Below are 19732 nucleotides of genomic sequence, written 5' to 3'. Positions count from 1 at the left end.
AAAATGGATTGGCGAAAACGCTTTCGCTTTCGCGCAGGGAGCTGGCGGTGGGGGATTGCAAATTTGCATAATAGATTATGGGTGAAACACACTTTGAAACACCGACAGAAAGCCCAGAATCGCACGCAGCTTCATTCCAGCTGAGCTCACAACCGAAAAACGAGCCCCATCCACACTCGCCCAAAGAGCGGCCGCCAGCAGCCAGGCAGCACAGACAGGCAGGAGAGACTCGCTTGTGACAAACGCTGCAAAGCCACCAGAGACACACCCACGGAGGGAGGAGTTTGGAGGAGAGGGGGGTGAGGGTGGTGTTATGGAGGAAATTACTGTTCAAAGAACTATTGTTTAGATGTCTGATGTCTCACTGATGCCAAAAATAAATAGTTAAAGTGACTGTTCTATCGAATTTCACAAAAATGCATTTTTCTCAGCTTTTCTTCTCAGACGCTGAAACCATGCTGTATTCAACTGCTAATGCCTACATAACTACCGTACTAACTCTACAAACTAACTCTTTTTGACAGAGAAAGCACACATTCTATTAGTTCTTTTGAGATATTTTGTGTTCACAAATTCCTAGCAGAAAATAATCCTCAGCTCTTGAAAGATGAGCCAGAATCCTCAAAAAAACCCTTGGCAGAAGCTACCTACAGTAAAAAAAAAAACTGTTGGCAGTGAATGTGTTAATAGCCTGCTGGGTAGTGTGACTACAGTATGTTGACCTCTCACATCATTTATTTGTGAGTTCAGACAGATTGGTTGCTTACTATAACAGATACAGTATTCCTAAAGAAATCCATTAGATTGCATGTCAACCTCTCCTCTACTCTGAGCCATGAGAGACTGGATTCTCTCTGTACTCTGCTTCACAGAAACGGACAGGGCGGTGCAAGCCTCCTGCAGCTTTATTCTTTATTTAGTGTCTGTTCAACAACAACTGTTTCCATTAGCTTGCTCAACACTGGAAGAATACTAATGGGTCTGCTTTTGGTAGCTGAGAAAATCTCACGTTTGTTTTTCGGAGGAGGTACAACCTCGGCAGATTTCTAAACCTGGGGGAATAACCTCTCCTTCAAACTCAAATTGAAAATGTGACATATTGGCAATGAAATTATGTTCAAAACAGCTTTAATCCAGCTTTAGTCCATCCAGATTATCCATACTAGCTGGGTTAATCTTTAGCCCAACAAGTAGGTTTTTTCCCCCACCTTTTCACTTTTTCTATTAACCTGACAAGGTTACATTTCTATAGGTTTAACTTTAAATGCCCGATTTAAACGAGGGCCACAAGGTTCATGGTGCAACATACATTATCTCTCAAAGTGGGCAATTAACTGTTGAACAGGGTCAAAAACAAGACATACTACATGAAAGATCTGCGACAGGTCATTAAATGCTGCATTGACACTGAATACAGTTATCAGCACAGTAGCTGCATCAGCAGATTTTCCTCAATCGGTGAGTCCGTGCATCTGCTCTATCTTCCCAGTCTTGCAGGGCAGTGCCCGCTGTGAGATTGATAACCAGGGAGGCGTGGTGACTCTTAGGCCGGTGCCAGGGTGTGTCTGCCTGCTCAACGACAGGGAGATCACTGAGCCTTGCAGACTGGCTCAAGGTCAGTCCATGTCCTCAACAAATCACCTCGTTTACATTCATACTGCAGCTGAAAGTAACCACTTGTTATTTGTTGTTGTTCTTGTTGTTTTTGCATCATGTGATATTTTATAATCAGCATGAGCAGCGAAAAGCTTAAGATGTGCATATGCATCCAACGATGAACGGTCATCCAAAAAATCAGATATGATCAACAATTGAGCATAAAAACCTTTGATTTGAACATACCGGTACTTGTATTTCACATATATACATATACAGATGCATAAAGTCACAGATGCGCACCAACATGCATACACACTGTCACACTCACACAGTATGCAGAGCTTGTGATGATGAATCTGTCTGTCTGTCTGTCTGTCTCTAGGGACAGTGATCACCTTGGGAGGAGTGCATAAGTTCCGCTTCAACCACCCGGCAGAGGCAGCTGTCCTCAGGGAGCGCAGACGGGTGGGTGCCCCTCAGCTGAAAATAATAACATCAATGGTGGCGGGGGCAATAATGAGAATAATGATGATTAGACAGATTGGGTTGCTATGGGTGGTATGATGTTGGGGATAAATATGAAATTGGCATAGATAAAGCGGCATTAATTTGAAATTGGTTCTAATTATAATTAGTAATAATAAAAATAATTATAATTAATTAATTAATAATTAGTGATAATGATTTAGTTGTGGAGACTATGGGTTAGATGAGGAGGCCTTTATGATTACTAGAAATATTGTGCGCTGCATGCGCTCTCGCTTCACGTGTCTTTCTGAGCATGCACAGTTTAGCAATTGTGCGCGCTCAACTTATTATGTAGTTGTGAGATATGATATTAGTGTAAAAAATGTTGATGAATTTGGTTAATAATACAAAATTAAGAACATGTTGAAGTAATATTGGATTGTGGTGAATATGAGGTTATGATAATATTGGTATAAAATGTGTTTTGAGCTGTATAATTAATAATTTTCTTTCCTATCCTCAGGCCAGTGAGGGTGGGCTGACCTGCAGCTACAGCGACCTTTGTCCCCTGACCGCTGACCCTAGGTACAAACTGCCACTTGAAATAAATTCAAAGAACACGTTTCAAGTGTTTCAAGATGATGTTTCTTATATTGTGTGTGTCTGTGCATGTGCAAAAAGGACTGAGCTTGCATACATATTTGATAAGAGGTATAAGCATTCCCCTAGTGTGCAACTGTGCATGCAGTGGAAATAGGGCAATGCTTCATGCGCGTTTCCTTCCAGTTGGTGGAGATGGTATGCGTTTTCGTCAGCCCCCCTGCATGAGCAATCCCAGTTAGCTGTTTACAGGACAGGCTCAGGCGTTGCTTGGTTACATCTGAGATGCATTGACAACCAACAACAGTAGATTTGACTGTGAACCTGCCAAGGAGTCACTCAGAGTTGTAGAACCCGAAACCACTGAATTCTGGACGTAGAATAAATTGAGGTAAACTGATTGGTTGTAAATCTATTTGACTTATTTTTCTCTTCTTTTTTTTTTTTACCCCCACAGCTTCTCAGTCTGTGTCTCTCATCCCAGATCTGTGTGTGTGTGTTTCCTAGTTTTGGAGGAGTGGAGGTGCAGGGTCAGCCGGACGCCAGTCTCTCCCCCGGTGAGGAGCCTCCTGCCAGGCAGCGTGTGGAGGAGCACCAGCGCTACGTGGAGCGTCTGCGGCAGGAAATCCAGGCCGAACAGAGACGGGCCGAGAGAGAGCTGGAGAGGGAGCAGGCCCAACTCCGACAGCAGCACACTGAGAGTAAGTGCACCCTCCAAACGTAGGAACATTGTAAGCTAGACAATTTATTGAAATGCGTCTCATTGGTTGTATTGTGTATATAGTATTATATTTAATTGTGCAGTTGCTGTATTGGCAACAAAACATTGTGATGTGATGGTAGGCAGCACCCCCCTACCCATTTCCTCCGAAATCCAAGCCATGTTTCTGTGTAGAGTGGCACCCTACTTTAATAGCACAATGGATAGTTGCATCAATGATTGTGTATTGATAATAATAATAAAAATACTTATACTAATACTAAGATGTCGACCCACTTGTGATTCCCTTCTGTGAATGTTTGCCAACAGTCCAGCAGTGGATTTTGCAGGAGAAGCAGTGCCTGGCGACCACAGAGCAGAGAGGGACCCAAGAGTTTGGAGTTCAGACTGACCTTAGCCCTGCCCTGCTCCTGGAGAGTCTGACTAGTCAGGAAGGTCAGACAGTCGAGCATCCGTCGCAGGTGGTGAGGGCCAGGAAGAAGACGGTGCAGGAGGAGTTACTGAAACATCACGCCCTGCGCCGTGCCGAGAGCCGCATCCGTCGAAAAAGGCTGCACTACCAGCTGGAGAGGATCGCTCGCAAGCGCCACCTTTTGGAAGCTAAGAGGGAATTACAGCGGCTGGAAAAGGCCCTACCTCCAGGGCTAGAGGGTCCAGAGTCTCCTGAGCTGGGATGGCCCTCTCAGGCCAGAGGACGAGCCTTTGTTTCACGAAGACATTCCTTCTCAGCAGATCTCCTGTCCCGACTCTACCCTCAGAACACCCCCATCTTCAGGTCAGCACAAGGAATCGTGATATCTGGAGAATTCAATGCATGCATGTCAGGAAGATAACTTCTAAGATAACCTTTTCACTTCTAAATGCAACAGGGGCTTGTACAGGCCAAAAAGAAAATCAATCAGTAACCACTCTACAATTTTACTAGCCAACTAGATTTGTGGCTGGTAGATAGATAGATAAACCAGCCACAGGCAAAATATACCATCATTTTGCTGTTTGTTGCTTGCACCTTGTTTAAATGTGCTAAATTTGCTGAGTCTTATTGAATTAGTCTATGATCATTTACTTATGTTTCGTTTCCTTTGCTTCACTCAACAGCCATTTCTTGACGAGAAACAGATCCACGGAACTGACTTTGAGTTCCTTAAACACGCCGGATTCCATCAGCAGCAGGAAGTGGGTGTCTGATGAGTGTCTTCCACGGCAAAGGACCAGGAGTTGTTCCAGCACTGTCTCCTCAGGACACAGTCATGGCTGCAGGAGCAGAGTCGGCTCCTCTGAAAACCTTAAGCAGACCGTCAAGGACGAGCCCCAAGCTCAGCCCTGCAGGGAACGGCCAGAAAGAAAACCTCTGCTCCCCAAACGAGGCCTGACCTTTAAGAACAGTCAGAACCCACCAGTTAGTCTGACGTCACCACATAGAACGGCTTTACAGCCAATCAGCAATGAAAACATAAAAGACAAATCCAGTTCTCAGCACATCCCATGTATGAACGTGAGGACCCCATCCCACGGAGGCAGCAAGGGACTGGACACCATCAGGAAGGTTTTTGCTCGTTCTGTCGGGTTAAAGACGGCTCTTTCAAAAGTGTTCAGAAAACCACCGTCGGGTGTGAATGGAGGAAGAGGTTCAAAATCTCTGGGGAGGATAATGAGTAAATTTCACTGGAGACAAAGCAGAGACAGGAGCCTAAACGATGCCAAGATGAGCAGAAACAAATGTACCATTAAGACAACTGTCTCATGTGAGGAGCTTGACCAGAGGACTTCCTTTGAGGATATTAGACAGAGGCGCTGGCATAGTACAGAAGCTCTGATGAACCAGACCAGTAGATGGGTAGAGAGACAGCAGGGATTGGCTGGATGGGAGGAAGATGATAGGGAAGAGGCTGGAGAGAGGGGTGAATGTACTTCTGACTGTGACAGCCTTTTCTCCCTTGACTCCCTGTCCTCCGCCTATGCAACAGCCCTAGCAGAGCAGCTGAGACATGAGGAGGCAGCTCAGAGTGGGGCAGAGAGTGAAGACAGCCAGATGTCTAAAGACTCCTTGGCTGTGGAGAACAGTGAGAAATCTAAATGCTCTACAGTAGATAGACTGAGTCGGACAATGGTGCCCACATACTCACCGGTGACAGAGATCAGTTCACTTTCTGAAAGGGACACCTGTCAGAAACGTCAGGAAATCCCAGCAGAGGTGTATTGGAGCCAACATGGCTGCTGCCCTAAACCCAGAGTGAGCGGAGATATTTGTACAAGAAGGGAGCTGCCTTCCTCTAATCCACCCGTAGCAGATTTCAGAGGCAAAGACGCTGTACTCAAATTGAAGGAGGAGTTTGGGAACACGCAGACGCAGGCCACTTCCACTAGCAGCCCACGCTCCCTCAGCAGCTGCAGTGTGAGAGAGCCAGACGAGGAGTTTGGGAACACGCAGGCCACTTCCACTAGCAGCCCGCGCTCCCTCAGCAGCTGCAGTGTGAGAGAGCCAGAAAGCCTGCTGGCACTCACCGATGCTTGGTCCTCCACCGACGCAGCAGACAGTCCCAGGATTCACAGGGATTCTCTGCCTTTCCAAAGAAGAATGGTGTTCAGTGCCCTAGAGAGCAGCAGCAGTCCCAGCCCGATCAGCATGAACCTCTCCGACTGCCAGAGCGGATCAAGAAGCAATAGCACAACGTCCAGTAGCGCCGAAGGTGTCAATCTAACGGTGGGGGTACAGAGCCCCGTGCCTTTATGGGGTACGTCAGATACAATGGATTTTCAAGACTCTCAGACACTACCAACACCAGAGGATGCCTTAATGCCAGGGAGACAGGAGGAGGTAGGAAAGCTCTCAGAAAGTGAGGAGAAGGCATTTATCAATGCTCCAAACTACAGCAGCAACAAGTGCCTGGCATCTTCCTCCCCTTCAGATGCTCCAAACTACAGCAGCAACAAGTGCCTGGCATCTTCTTCCCCTTCAGATGCTCCAAACTACAGCAGCAACAAATGCCTGGCATCTTCCTCCCCTTCAGATGCTCCAAACTACAGCAGCAACAAGTGCCTGGCATCTTCTTCCCCTTCAGATGCTCCAAACTACAGCAGCAACAAGTGCCTGGCATCTTCTTCCCCTTCAGATGCTCCAAACTACAGCAGCAACAAGTGCCTGGCATCTTCTTCCCCTTCAGATGCTCCAAACTACAGCAGCAACAAGTGCCTGGCACCTTCTTCCCCTTCAGATGCTCCAAACTACAGCAGCAACAAGTGCCTGGCATCTTCTTCCCCTTCAGATGCTCCAAACTACAGCAGCAACAAGTGCCTGGCATCTTCTTCCCCTTCAGATGCTCCAAACTACAGCAGCAACAAGTGCCTGGCATCTTCTTCCCCTTCAGATGCTCCAAACTACAGCAGCAACAAATGCCTGGCATCTTCCTCCCCTTCAGATGCTCCAAACTACAGCAGCAACAAGTGCCTGGCATCTTCTTCCCCTTCAGATGCTCCAAACTACAGCAGCAACAAATGCCTGGCATCTTCCTCCCCTTCAGATGCTCCAAACTACAGCAGCAACAAGTGCCTGGCATCTTCCTCCCCTTCAGATGGAGCTGCTTGTGTGTCACCCACTGGGATTCACTACACCACACCAGCAATACAGGAGCATATACAATTGCATCAGGTTTTTACAGAAGTGCCTCATGTGGAGGTTGTTGGTATAACTATGTCCTCTGACACTGAAATGTGTATCTCAGGTTATCAATCAAAAACCTGTTCATCAAAAAATCTTAGTAACCAAGGTGAAACATTGAGGGAGATGTCTGAAATTAAAAGTGCCTTCAAACCTTCCGTTGAAGATGATGAACTATGCAATCTAGATGGAGAAACAGAAACGTTGAAGGATATGCAGCCGTATGAGGTTGGGAATACCAAAGATGTGATGCTGAAAACTGAGGAAACATTACATGAGGTCGAAACCAAAGGCACTGAACTGGAACCTGTTAAATCTGCTTGTAAACATTCCAGGAAGAGGAACAAAGGCCTACAGGATGCTTTCATGGGCAGCTTGAAAATTCCAAAGAGGAGCAGCGGTGGAGAGTTGGTAACATTTTGTTCCACACCAGTCGGCAGCCCGGAAGCTCTTTGGCCTGATGACAATAATAACACCAGTGACGCTAAAGAGAAACAGGCTGCCGGGGAAACTGACAACCAAGGATTTGATTCTACTGGCCAACAAGGTACACTGGCTACAGTGGCATTGCCAGAGTCTGAACCCATGTGCAGGAAACCTGAACACATTTGCCAGATGTTTAAGGACTCCGAATGTGTTATTCAACATGGTAACATTTGTTCTGGTACATCTGTTGGAGAGAGGAAAGTCATTGAAAAGGGAGATGTAGCAAGAGAGGAAGTGGTTGGAGGAAAGCAAAGTGGAGAGCTGCATATCGATAACCAGAGAAGACCTCCAGAAAATGGAAAAGACATACGTCAGTGGGATGCCATCTGTAGCGCCATTGACCTGAGGATCTCGGAAGTGGTGAAAGAGCACACGAGGTTGTCGCTGATGGATTCAGATGTTATTTGTGAGAGGAGAAGCCAAAGCCTGAATGCCTCATCATCAAACGGCCAAGAAAAGATTCCATCTCCAGGTCTTCTTGGCCACAGCTTTGAATATAGAGGGAAAGAAAGGCAGCAGAGTGATGAAAGGAATGATCAGATCAAAGAAGGGATGATCCATAGCGAATACCCTTCCATGGAACAGGCTAACATTGAAAGTGAAAAGATAGTGGACCAAAGTGAGCACATGGGGTCAGATATGCCAATCAAAAAGAGTGCTGGCCATGAGAGCGAAATGCTTACATCTGCTGAAATGACACACAAGGTTGACTGTGCTTCTGGCTTTTCTGAAAGGAAATCAAATAAGCCAGTAAACGATCATTCTGTTTCCCCAAGCTCCTCTGCTAAAAGCCAAAAGATCCAATTACGTCTGACACCGAACAGCCATGGAGAGTCTGAGTACCCTGACAGCACCACATCGCAACCTATTAGTTTCTACTCCGTAAATGATTCCACTTCACCAAGAAAATGTGTTTCTTCTCAAGGAAACGCTGCAAAGAAAGATGCCTCATTTCTGGAAATGAATGAGATACTTAAACAAATCGAAACATGCCATCTTACTCCCACCAGCCATGATGTTTGCTCTAAACAACTGGACAGCCCACAACTTCACCAAAACCTTTCTGACACATTATACTCCATAGGCAGCACACAAATGAAAACTGACTGTGCTCGTATAAAGGATCCCAATACTCAATCAACATCCAATGTTCAAGATAAAGTCAATAGTTTATACAAACAGAACTCACCAAGGATGATCGGACAACAGTCCCAAGACGTTCTTCACATATCTGTATCCATGAAATCATTCTCTGATGGTGGATTTCAGCAATTCATGCCAGACGAACACCACAGTAACCAAAATAGCTCCACTGATGGTTCTGCCATGATAAAAGAATTTGCGGTTAGTCCTGGGCATGACGGTAACGGTGAAACAGAGACCAGAACGGGAGGGATACATTGTATTACACCACAGCATCAGTCCAGCCGTCCACAAACACAATTGGATAACTTGCCTCAGACTTGTGTCGTCAATATGAATTATAACAACAAATGTCATGTAAAAAAAGGTCTAAATTCTCAGTGCAAGGTCAACAACTTTACCCAGAACAATACTAAAGGTGGACTTGTGGTCAAAATTGAGGATGGGACATTGACCTACCAAACACTAGCACAGGCTTCAGCGATCTTGGTTGAATCAAAAAATGAGACGAGTATTTCTGCTTTTCTATGCAGCATACCAAAGGGAAACGGTAATGCAGACATAAGTGATTATGGATATCCCGTGTCCAAAGAGGGGGAGATGAACGCACCTGGTGGTAAACACGATAATTCTACTGTTAAGCCTAAAAAGGGGAAGTCTAAGAGGGTCAGAAGGTCCATGGTCCAGGCTCACATGACCACCTCTTCTGACTCCTCACTCAAGTCTTCATCAGATGATGAAGATATAACCTCCAGGGTGCACCGCAGCAAGCCTTTGTCAACACGGGTAAAGCCTGGAACTCAGACTAATGGCCAACAAGAAGCCACACAGACTAGAAGTAGCAATGTGGGTATTTCCCCATTGAGGAAATCTAAAACAGAGACTTGTTCTACTGGAACCCCATGTCAAAATGAGGGTCAGGTTAGAGTTAGAGCGTACAGCCAGACAGGACATCTTGTATCCCCTCAAACAATGTCAAAAAAGGCAAATGTAGAGAAAGGAATCCCCTATTCTAAAGAAAGAGAACAACAGGACTCTCCTATGCATTTTGCCTCGAGTGACATTAACCCATTTGTTCACCAGTGGCAAGATGATGTCAAGATGAATCAGCGGTGTTATAAGAACCCAGCATTTGGAAGTGCTGCTGACCTAACCTGCAAATCTCCACTTCTGAACTGTGCCGAAAAGCGTATGACAAGATGCTGTAGTGTTGACAATGGTTTGAATGGGCAGAACTCTCCTTTCAACTCCCACCTCAGCACTTATGCCAACAACAAGGGGCTCTCCAGTACTCTCAGCAGCATTGAGGATTATAAAGAACAAGTGACCAACACACCACCTCAACTTACACCATGTCAACAACTAGCCTTGGGACCTGTCAATCACCTAGCCAATCTGACTATGAACAGCAATTCTTCAAGTAATGATGTTCCCGGTGGCCTTGGTAACAGCTCTGGTCAGGTGGATGAGATCATGCTGGTTTACTCCTCTGAGCAGGAGTCTCAGACAAACAAAAGCCAGGCCCAAAGAAGGAGAACGTGTGAACATGGCACTCAAACTGAGCGTGGCCTTCAGACAACTCTGGTGAATTCTGTTAGTAGTGCTCTGAAGAGGAAGGAGCGCCACAAAAGGAGCAACACTTATGTACCGGCAACACGGAAAACCACCGAAGACATTAAAGAGTCCCCTACATGGGCCAGTTTAGAGAGCATGTCTGCTCACCTCTCCCAGCTGATTAACAGTACCTCAGACCTGCTGGGGGACGTCCAGGGAATGAGAACAGGTGAAGTCCTCAGATCCAGCCCGAAGAGAAATGTTAACCTCTCGAATATCACTAATGTGTCCTATAGTCACTCTAAAGACTGCACCAAGAGAGACTGCTCTAAAGACTGCACCAAGAGAGACTGCTCTAAAGACTGCACCAAGAGAGACTGCTCTAAAGACTGCACCAAGAGAGACTGCTCTAAAGACTGCACCAAGAGAGACTGCTCAACCCAAACAGCGGTAGATATTGGAATTCAGACAGAAAGGCTTTCAACTCCAATGGAAAAGGAAGTAACTGTCCATCAAACGGCACCCATCCAAAGGTCCAAATCCCATGAAGTCAATGTGATAGTCAAAGTGATTGGTTCTGAGGTTGTCAATGTGTCTCAAGAGGAGGATATGGTCCAAACTAAAGGCAACACGGAAGAAAAGATGCAGAGTACGCCGGACCTGAGATTTAACAATTCTGCTGCAGCTGACAGATCTGGTTTGCAATCAGAGAATGGCGCTCACAAAATATCCCCCGTGGAGACTGCAGTTGAATGTCAAAAGCGTATAAGATCAGCTTGTTCTAGGAGCTCAAAGCAAAGCACGCCTGAGGCACTGTCACCCAAAAGTGGTGCAATATCTGAAATCACCCGCAGATCATCAAAAAACAGCCTCCAAGAAAATCACACACCCTCTATAAGAAATGACCCGTCTCCTCATTTAAAAAAACAGGCTAGATTCACAGACCGTGCATCCTCTCCCATTCTCACCGTGGGAGCGAGGATAAGTATGAAACAGAGAGGAAAGCAATCCACACTATGTCCTCAAAAACATCACGATGCAAATGAAAAACACATTTCACTTGCTAAAGAATGTCTCGGCAAACAATCAACATGCTCATCTCTTTCAGACAATGGGCAAATACCCAGACAGAATTGCAATGTTTCCACCGGTAAATCAGTTGAATCCATATCAATTGAGATGGTGAGTGAAATGAGTTGCTCAAGTCCTAAGGGGTCTGACAAGTGCTCTACAAGCCTTAGTTCATCACTGGATAGATATACAGACATTGACAGGAGAAATGTCATTCATAAAGAAAAAGATAATTCCCTACCCAATACCAAATGGCAAATGACCTCTTCACAAAGTCCTCAGTGGAGGAGTCCTACTTCTAGTATTGGCTTAACTATGCATAACGACACCTCTCCCAAGTTCAGACAGGTTGATGTATGCAAACAGCAGGCACAAGCTAGACATAGCAATACAGTAAGCTACACAACACAACTGACAGAAAACCAACCAAGACCAACAGTCGATTCTGCAGAATATTGTAATGCCTACAACCCCTCCCCTGCCAGTGACGTGACCGTCCTGCTTCAAGAGGACGACATGGTGTCATTGGCACCCAGCGAGTGCAATACAGATATCCTGGTGAATATCCAACCCATCACCAGTGTCCCCACATGTCAAGACACCCAGATGGTCCCAGAGGACCTGCCCATGCACAATAAGTTCACCAACTGGTCTGGCATCAGTCATCAGCAATCGCAACAATGCTCTAGTTTCCCCAGCAAACTGGCTGTATTTCTTACCAACGTCCATGCCAAGAGCAGAAACCGTGCCGAGTGGGACGAGATGGAGAGTTGCGGTTTGAATGTGGAGTGTACGGTGCAGAGGGAGAGGAAGGCGAGGGAGATCGAGAGGCTGCGACAGGAGAGACAGCAGGTGATGGCTACAGTCAGTCTCAACATGAACCCCCCACCGCTGACTGTGGAGCTGACAGAGGCCAAGCTCCATTACGGCCTAGGAGAGACAGATACACTGTTGAAGATGCTCTCCCCTCGGTCCAGAGAGGAGGCGGAGCCACCCACTTCTGTTCCTACTAAACAGCAGCTGTACGACAGGTAAGGATGAAAATGGCCCAGATATTCCTGATCCTGTTATGATTAAAATTATGTATTTATTTATTTACTTATTTATTTTGATTAAAAAAAAAAAAAAAAAGTGAAATCAAATTTCTAGATAAAATGTAGATTTGTTTTCCGGACATTCTATGTAAAAATCAAATAATGTATTATTTTTGTGATGAAAGTGTCCTCTTTGGGCAAATGCTCTTATCTTGGTATTATGGTTAGAACAGGAACAATTGAGCAACTCTTGGAACCTGATGAATGTTCTTAGAAAAAACTTTGTTGCAGTAAAAACCGACATGCCTTCATCAAGGTTCCGAAATGCATTTCACTGCATAAGTTTATCCATCGGCTTTCAAGTCTAGCCGAATCTTTCCCTTTTCTAGTAATTTCATGCAACTTGTTTTAAAGTCAAGGTTGTGACATTTCTTTCTTCTGTACTTGGTATTATCATTAAAATGAGCCAAATGTGTTGTAAAATGAGTGCAAATCGACTATTTGATATGGTATAAAATAAATTATACTTTCTGTCCTCTCAGACACCGAAGGAGTATTGAGGGTTTGAGGCAGGAGAGGGAGGAGCGTCTCCAGACGTATCGGAGAGCTCGCAGTCTGAGTCCCAGTAAGCATCCGCGCTCCCCTCCTCAGGAGGTCGTGTCCCCTTCCAGAGTCTCTGCCATGCTCAGCCGCCGTAAGGAGTACCTGCAGCAGCTCCGCCAAGAGGTGATAGACAGCAGCAGGTAAGACACTGTTCTGCCCACAAGGCTAAAGGACAATACACATTATTAGACTTCAATTTGATATATCAATGTTTTCCGGTATAATGTGGAAAAATTCCCCACAAACATGTTCGCAGACGACCATCTTTAATGTCAAAGTTTCTTCACATTTCCTGAGTCTGTGAGATCTCACTCAAGTATCCATATGACAGAATACCAGACCCTCCCAGAGGAGAGGGCCACTACCCGTCTGAGATTGAGCACCTGCTGCGGGACTACGGCCGAGCCCGCGAGGAGGCCAGGACGGAGATCGCCAAGGCAAGGGAGCGGCTGCGAGAGAGGACGGAGCAGGAGAAGAGGAGGCTTCAGCAGCAGGCGCTGTCTCAGGGAGTCATGGTTCGTTTGTGTGCCATCAGTTACTTTCCTCCAGGTGTCACAATATGACCTTTTCACTTCAGACCTGTGTCAAAACATATTGTGTTTGTTTTAATCCACTTGGGACATCAGATGGGCAGAGTTTACCGCATTGGATGAATTCAGATTCTGTTAGGAAAGTTGTCGATCACAGATAGGATACTAAATTGCATTTAATATATTTTGCATGATTGTCAAAGCTTTCCGGCACTCATTGTATCGTCCCTTGTAAGTACTGTAGGCTAAAACAAACCCTAAAAGGTATCTGCAAATACAACAATGTTTGTTTTAGATGTACTGACATTAGTATTAAAGAAAGATACTTGGTGGATATTGGGCGCTCTATTATTTTGTTCATCATACTGCAGTATTACAGATATTTTCTTTGGCGTGTCCATCCATGTGTGCTGCAGGAGGACCTACGGTATCGGACGAGAGTCAGCAACAGCACCTTGTGCACAGAATCCAGCCTAAGCCTTTCCTCTGGACCAACATCAGGCTACAACAGTGGCAACACAGCCCTAATAAAAGATGGCAGCAGACCCACTCTGACTGGACAGGTTGGTGCATGATTCTGCACATTTCAATAGTTGAGATTTAAGAATCTATAAGTTAAGATGTAAAAATGTAAATGTGTTGATCGTTTTTGGTGATTTTTATTAAATATTTACCGGTGGAAAGGCTTGTAATCATGTTTTACACCAAACCTTAGTAATAATAAATATGTTCCACATTTCAAATTAAACAGTGAAAAGGCCTCACTGAATGATAAAGTCTCTGTGTCCTTTTTGAATGAGCCTTACAGAGGCTAACTGTATGGATGTTATTATCTTGGCTCAGGTTCCAGGGCTCCAGGATGAAGGGCTGAAGGTCAGGACGCGTCCTCCTGTATGTGGTCTTCAGAGTGTGAAGACCCAGAAACTCTGGCTGTCTGCCAGCCAGGGTGAGGACTGGACAGTGATTTACAAACCCAAACAGACCTTAGTAAAACACTAGTGGATGTTCTAGACTCAAATTGGTGTGCATCACCATGTAGAAAAAAATCTAAGGGTATTCCACATTCAAAAGGATGCAGAAAGTTTCAAACTGTGGGGAAAATACGTTTAATTACAAAGAGGAAATGGCTACACACTACAACCATACACATTTTGCCATCATTTTGAATTCAGAAAATCGTCTATGAACTCAAATCAATTTGAAAATATCTTTTAAGTCTGCTACCAGATTCTCACTACATCCTCCTCTGTTATCAGTATCTTAAACCCATGCTAACATCCATGCATTAGATCTCGAGCCTCCTGCCACAGGGTTCGAGCCCCTGATGACCTCATCTCCATCACCCCCGACCTGCATACGGCAACGCACTGCCTCCTTTGGCTCCTCCTCTTCCATATCCACAGCCTATCAGGACATCACATCCAGTCTCCTCGGTCGAGCTCTTGCTGAGGTACTGTAATGTAGACAAGAGGTGTGCACACAATTCAGATGAATAGTAGATGTGAATTGTTATAAACATAATATATTTTCTCCACAGGTGCGACTAGCTTCTTCCGGGGATTTGAGCAACCTGGTCATGGGCAAGGTCACAGCAGGCTGGAGGTGAGCTGGATCATTTCCCTGTATTAAACTCATCTGAAAATTATGGTGTGATTTAAATGGAAGAGAACAGGTTGTGGCAATAACCTAATCACCTACCATGGGATCTACTTCCTCACTACATCCTCCCAGTCTAGTTTAAAATAAAATAAAAGTGGCTGCAAAGAGCGAGCTTTACTTTAATTGAAGTATCATTCATTTGCTTATAGTGTGTCTGTGTTTGTTTAGGTACCAGGGCGCAGAACGAGGCATCCAGGCCTACTACCGGCCCTCCTGCAGCCCATCTGTCCACGGTTTCCTGGGGGCTGGAGAGCTCGACAGACCCCTCGCTAGTCTGTGGAGTCTGCTCTGCCAACCCTCCAAGAGCCACATGTATCACCAGTCGGTCCGCTCTGTCTGGACACGACCACTAGATGACAGCACACAGCTAGGTGAGCTAACACCTACCTGACTGAGGAATAGTCTGTGTCCTCAAATGGCCCCCATATCACCCTATAATCAATACAGGGTTCCTACACTCATGAAAAACTTGGAAAAGTCATGGATTTTTACTTTTTTGTTTTGTTTTCTGTTACATGATATACTGTAGTTACAGTCAGACAGACAGACAGACAGACCCAATACATTAAAATCAGTTACTCAACAATAAAATTAACGTTTTATGAGATACTGACAAATAGCTGGTTATTTGGAATTTGAGCTTTGTGATGGTATAATTATGGAATTCACCTTGCAAAACTATTTACGAACCCTGTGAATATGTTCACTTCAATTAGCAGTACTCATGCATACTGTATGATCAACTGCATTCTCACCTACAGTATGTTGGTCATCATACATACATATTACTTTTATTCATTCATACATTCCAACGCACAGCTCAAATCTTCCCTATTCTCATACAGTGTAGTTTTGTTTCCCATTATTAATGTGTTGGAATGTAGTGATATATATTGATATTGAATTTGAATAAATGTGAAGCACACATGCAATTTGCTTTCCAACGAGGTTAAGCAATAAAGATCTCTTCTGTCTCCTCCATTCTATTGTCCTATTTTATTCCCAGATTTGTATCTGCTACTGCTCGACTGTCAGTCTGTCTAACTCCTTTCTCTCCCTGTGTCTGTTTAGTCTATCTGCTAACAGATCCGTCCACCTGCCACCTCAGCCAGCCGCGGGACTTCTGCTGCATCAGCACCCAGTCAAAACAGGTCAGTACTGTTGCACAATCAACCAGCCGATCCAGATAATCACGGCTGGTAGTCATTTCGCAAGGTCCAGTGAGCATCTACAGCACAGCTACACACAAAATCACACTTTGAAGGCATTGAATGACATTTCCATTTAAAGTTAAACCTTTAGAAATGGCCTCCTATTGTACAGCAAACAGTGTGGAGTGGTTGATCCAGAAGTACAGTAGTTGTTGCCTGACAGTCTACACTTGCTTCTTGACTGATCAAAAGACACAGTGTGTGCACTGTTTTGTTAATGAACTTCTTCTCTGCCACAGGGTGGCCTGTTTGTGCTGGCCATGCAGTCTGTGTTTGACGAATCTCTGCCTCGTCCCAGTGTGGACGCTGTGCGAGGGGAGATGATGCCCAGCGCCTGGGTCCTTCAGCCCGTCAGACGCAATGGACAGGAGCTCACCAGGGTTGTCTACCTGCTGCAGGTGAGAGAGGATGATTGAAGATTGGCTGAGATAGTTGCCAACAGGTATGGGAATAATCCTAGTCTTTTGGATTGTCATGGTGTTTTTTTAACTAATTCTCCTCCCCTCCTCTAGGTGGACCTAGGGACTCCGTCTTTTCCTCACCGACTGTTGAACACTGTAGCTAGAGGACAGGCAGCTGTCATCGCTGAGCTCGATGCTCTCCTCTCTCTGTAAATCCCCAGAACACATGGAGACATGAGCAGTGAGCACTTCGACTAAACCATCCCCAGCCTGGGATTTGTCTCTCTTTGAATTTGCACCCGAGCTTTATTTACTTGACTTTTGTTTTTACGAGCACTGATGTTATGTTGATATCCAGTTACAAAGTTCCTACCGCTATTTTTGTATGAGGTTTTCTTTATTGAAATTATGTTTTTATGTTTGTACATCAATGTATATATGACTGCTTTTAACAATCATAATCCTATTTTTACCAAAGATTTTGTGGTTTTGATAAGGCTAAGGGAATGACTTAGCATGACCCACTCAGCATAACTAGTATTCAATAAAGTTTTAGACTACTATGGTTAGCTATCCCAGCCTGCACAGGTTCCCCCACTTAAACATCCTGACAGGCTGGCAAAAATTAAAACAAAATTTTAAGGTCTGGTCAACAGACAATCTAAAAATACATAGTTTTGATGGTATGTATACTTATTATGCAAGCATGTTTGTTTTTCCTTTTCTTTTCTTTTTTCTTTTTCTGTGGTTCGACATGTCCTTACCTCTGATATTAAAACCATATAGGCAGCACCACTTCCTGCCGGATCTGGGTCAACTAGTATTTGCAAATACTTTTATGCTTTGCTTTAGCCTACTTAGGTAAAGGTTGGGTGGAATTTGTCAATACAAAGACAGCGGGGAAGCTTAGACACTCCCCAGAGAAAGTGTCTCAAAGACAATTGGGTCTAACAAACTCATAAGAATTATTTGCAACTGCTGTTTAGCCCAGATCTGTGATGCACGAATGTTTCTCTCCCTACAGTAGGTGCTGAATATTTTATACCACTCAATGACCTTCCCTGTGCAGAGAGGCTAACCTTCAAAAGCAGTTCTGCAGCAAAAGGGGAAGCTATACTATAGTGTATGTAAGCTATGTAACAGGTAGTGGGGTGGCGTAGGGACAAAGCACCCCCCTTCCCAAACACATGCTAAGAATTGTTTCCAATTACTATTCAGCCCTGGACTGTTATGTTTTGTTTGTCTTCCTAGGCACTGCAAATTTTACACTACTAAGTGACACTCCCTCTGAGCAATATGTACTCTAAAGACAGCTCTTTAGGAAACAAACTATACTGTATATATTGGTTTGTATTGGGTAGCAGGGGTAGTCAGTGGGAGACCGGCCCTCAACCAGAGGACCCGCGTTCAACCTTCTGTGTTGGCAAGCATCCACCCTGCTGAAGTGTCCTTGAGCAAGACACACCCCTATCAGCTCCAGGGGGCTGCTCTGTAGCTGTCCTTTGACAAGCAGGAAGAGAATTTCCTTATGGGTATCAAAAAGGTATCACATGATTATTATTATTAAGCTGCGTTAAGATATATCACTGTTGTAATATATGGTACCCCAAATTCTGTATAAGCTGAGTTTATAACGAAGGGCTTTTGTTCTCATTGTTTCTGAAGTCTGTAGTATTTATTTTTGTTCCTACTGTCCTCTGTTTAAAATGCTGTTTCATAGCTCTGATTGTTTTTACTTTGCAGAACACGGCACTGTTTACAGTTGCTTGCACAAAATGGCAACTGCATTTATGAAGGTTCACTTTGAAAAGTGTTATTTTTTGTTTGTCTTTTGGTCATTGTTGTACAGTGTTTGAAACTATGCAGAAGCTGATCAAAGGCATGACTGTCCTTAGTCAAAGCTGGATCGACTGAATCGCGATATGAAGCCATACAATAGTTGAAGATTCAGGACTTTTTTTTTTACATAGCTGCAGCAGTAGTCTACTCTGTGACTGAAGAAGTTTGTGGGGGAACGAAAGAGGAACAGAAGAAAGCTGAAGTTGAGATTCCTTGGGACAGGGAATGAAGGAGTGCAGTGGCAACTTTTTGTACTGATTTCATTTTCTATGTATCTATATTTTTAAGTGCTTATTTCATCATGTAAAAAGAAATGTTATTTATGTTTTATGTTTTGATAGTGTTCTAAATGTACTTTATTATGAAGCCATCCTTGTTGCTAATGATGCATTTTAGCCCATGTTGCTAATGTTGTTTTTATGAATACACTTGAGTGAAGTGACATATTATTTTGAAGCCTGAGTTTTTGTTTTTCATGTTTATCACGTCATCTTTCTTAAAAAAAAAAAAAGTCTGCTTGAAAATACCGTATTCAGTCAACAATAGTAGATCAGCATCTCGAATTTCAATGTTTCAACTGGGCTTTTAATAATTGCCCAAACTTTTGAGAAAAACACATTAGACCAAGAAGCCAAGTTGTCCTATTGTTATGCCTCCGCCGGCGATAGCCAGGCCGGAGGCATTATGGTTTTGGGTTGTCCGTATGTACGTCCGTACGTACGTCTGATGTTCGTTAACGCGATATCTGAGGAACGCCTTGATGGAATTTCATCAAATTTGCCTCAAACGTCCACCTGGACTCAAGGATGAACGGATTCGATTTTTGTGGTCAAAGGTCAAGGTCACTGTGACCCAGGGTAGGAAATTAACTTTTTTAAACGAGGGCTATTTTTGTCAACCTACTGCCCCATCTGGCGGAGTCAGGTTATATTTTTGTCCCTGTGAAATATATTTCGGGGGCATTTTTGGATCATTTCCAGGGCAATTTTATCAAATGTTGGGAAATACTTTAGTTGCACCTATGTAGCATGACAGACCAATCAATGGCTCTTATCCAAGCATATTTTATTTCTAAAAGTTCATAAACACTCACAGTTAAAGATCCCCATTTCCTATCTCAACAACACTTTCGATTGTCTGGCATGTTATTAATGT

The 19732-nt window shown here is 44.3% G+C and overlaps 1 protein-coding gene across 1 annotated transcript; it reads left to right on the top strand.

Moving 5' to 3' along the window:
* Positions 1-12000: 12000 nt before the first annotated feature.
* On the top strand, positions 12001-19020 carry stard9 (StAR-related lipid transfer (START) domain containing 9). Its single transcript, XM_083633910.1, has 11 exons — positions 12001-12331; positions 12877-13077; positions 13269-13452; positions 13884-14030; positions 14311-14413; positions 14757-14917; positions 15005-15069; positions 15295-15497; positions 16198-16277; positions 16577-16735; positions 16850-19020. Exons 1-11 carry the CDS (start codon positions 12063-12065, stop codon positions 16949-16951), a joined length of 1674 nt encoding a protein of 557 aa, XP_083490036.1. The 5' UTR covers positions 12001-12062; the 3' UTR covers positions 16952-19020.
* Positions 19021-19732: the final 712 nt, after the last annotated feature.

Source organism: Poromitra crassiceps (assembly GCF_964638095.1).
Source record: "Poromitra crassiceps genome assembly, chromosome: 3".
In the NCBI taxonomy this organism is placed as follows: domain Eukaryota; kingdom Metazoa; phylum Chordata; class Actinopteri; order Beryciformes; family Melamphaidae; genus Poromitra; species Poromitra crassiceps.
This window is presented reverse-complemented; position numbering and strand designations above follow the sequence as displayed.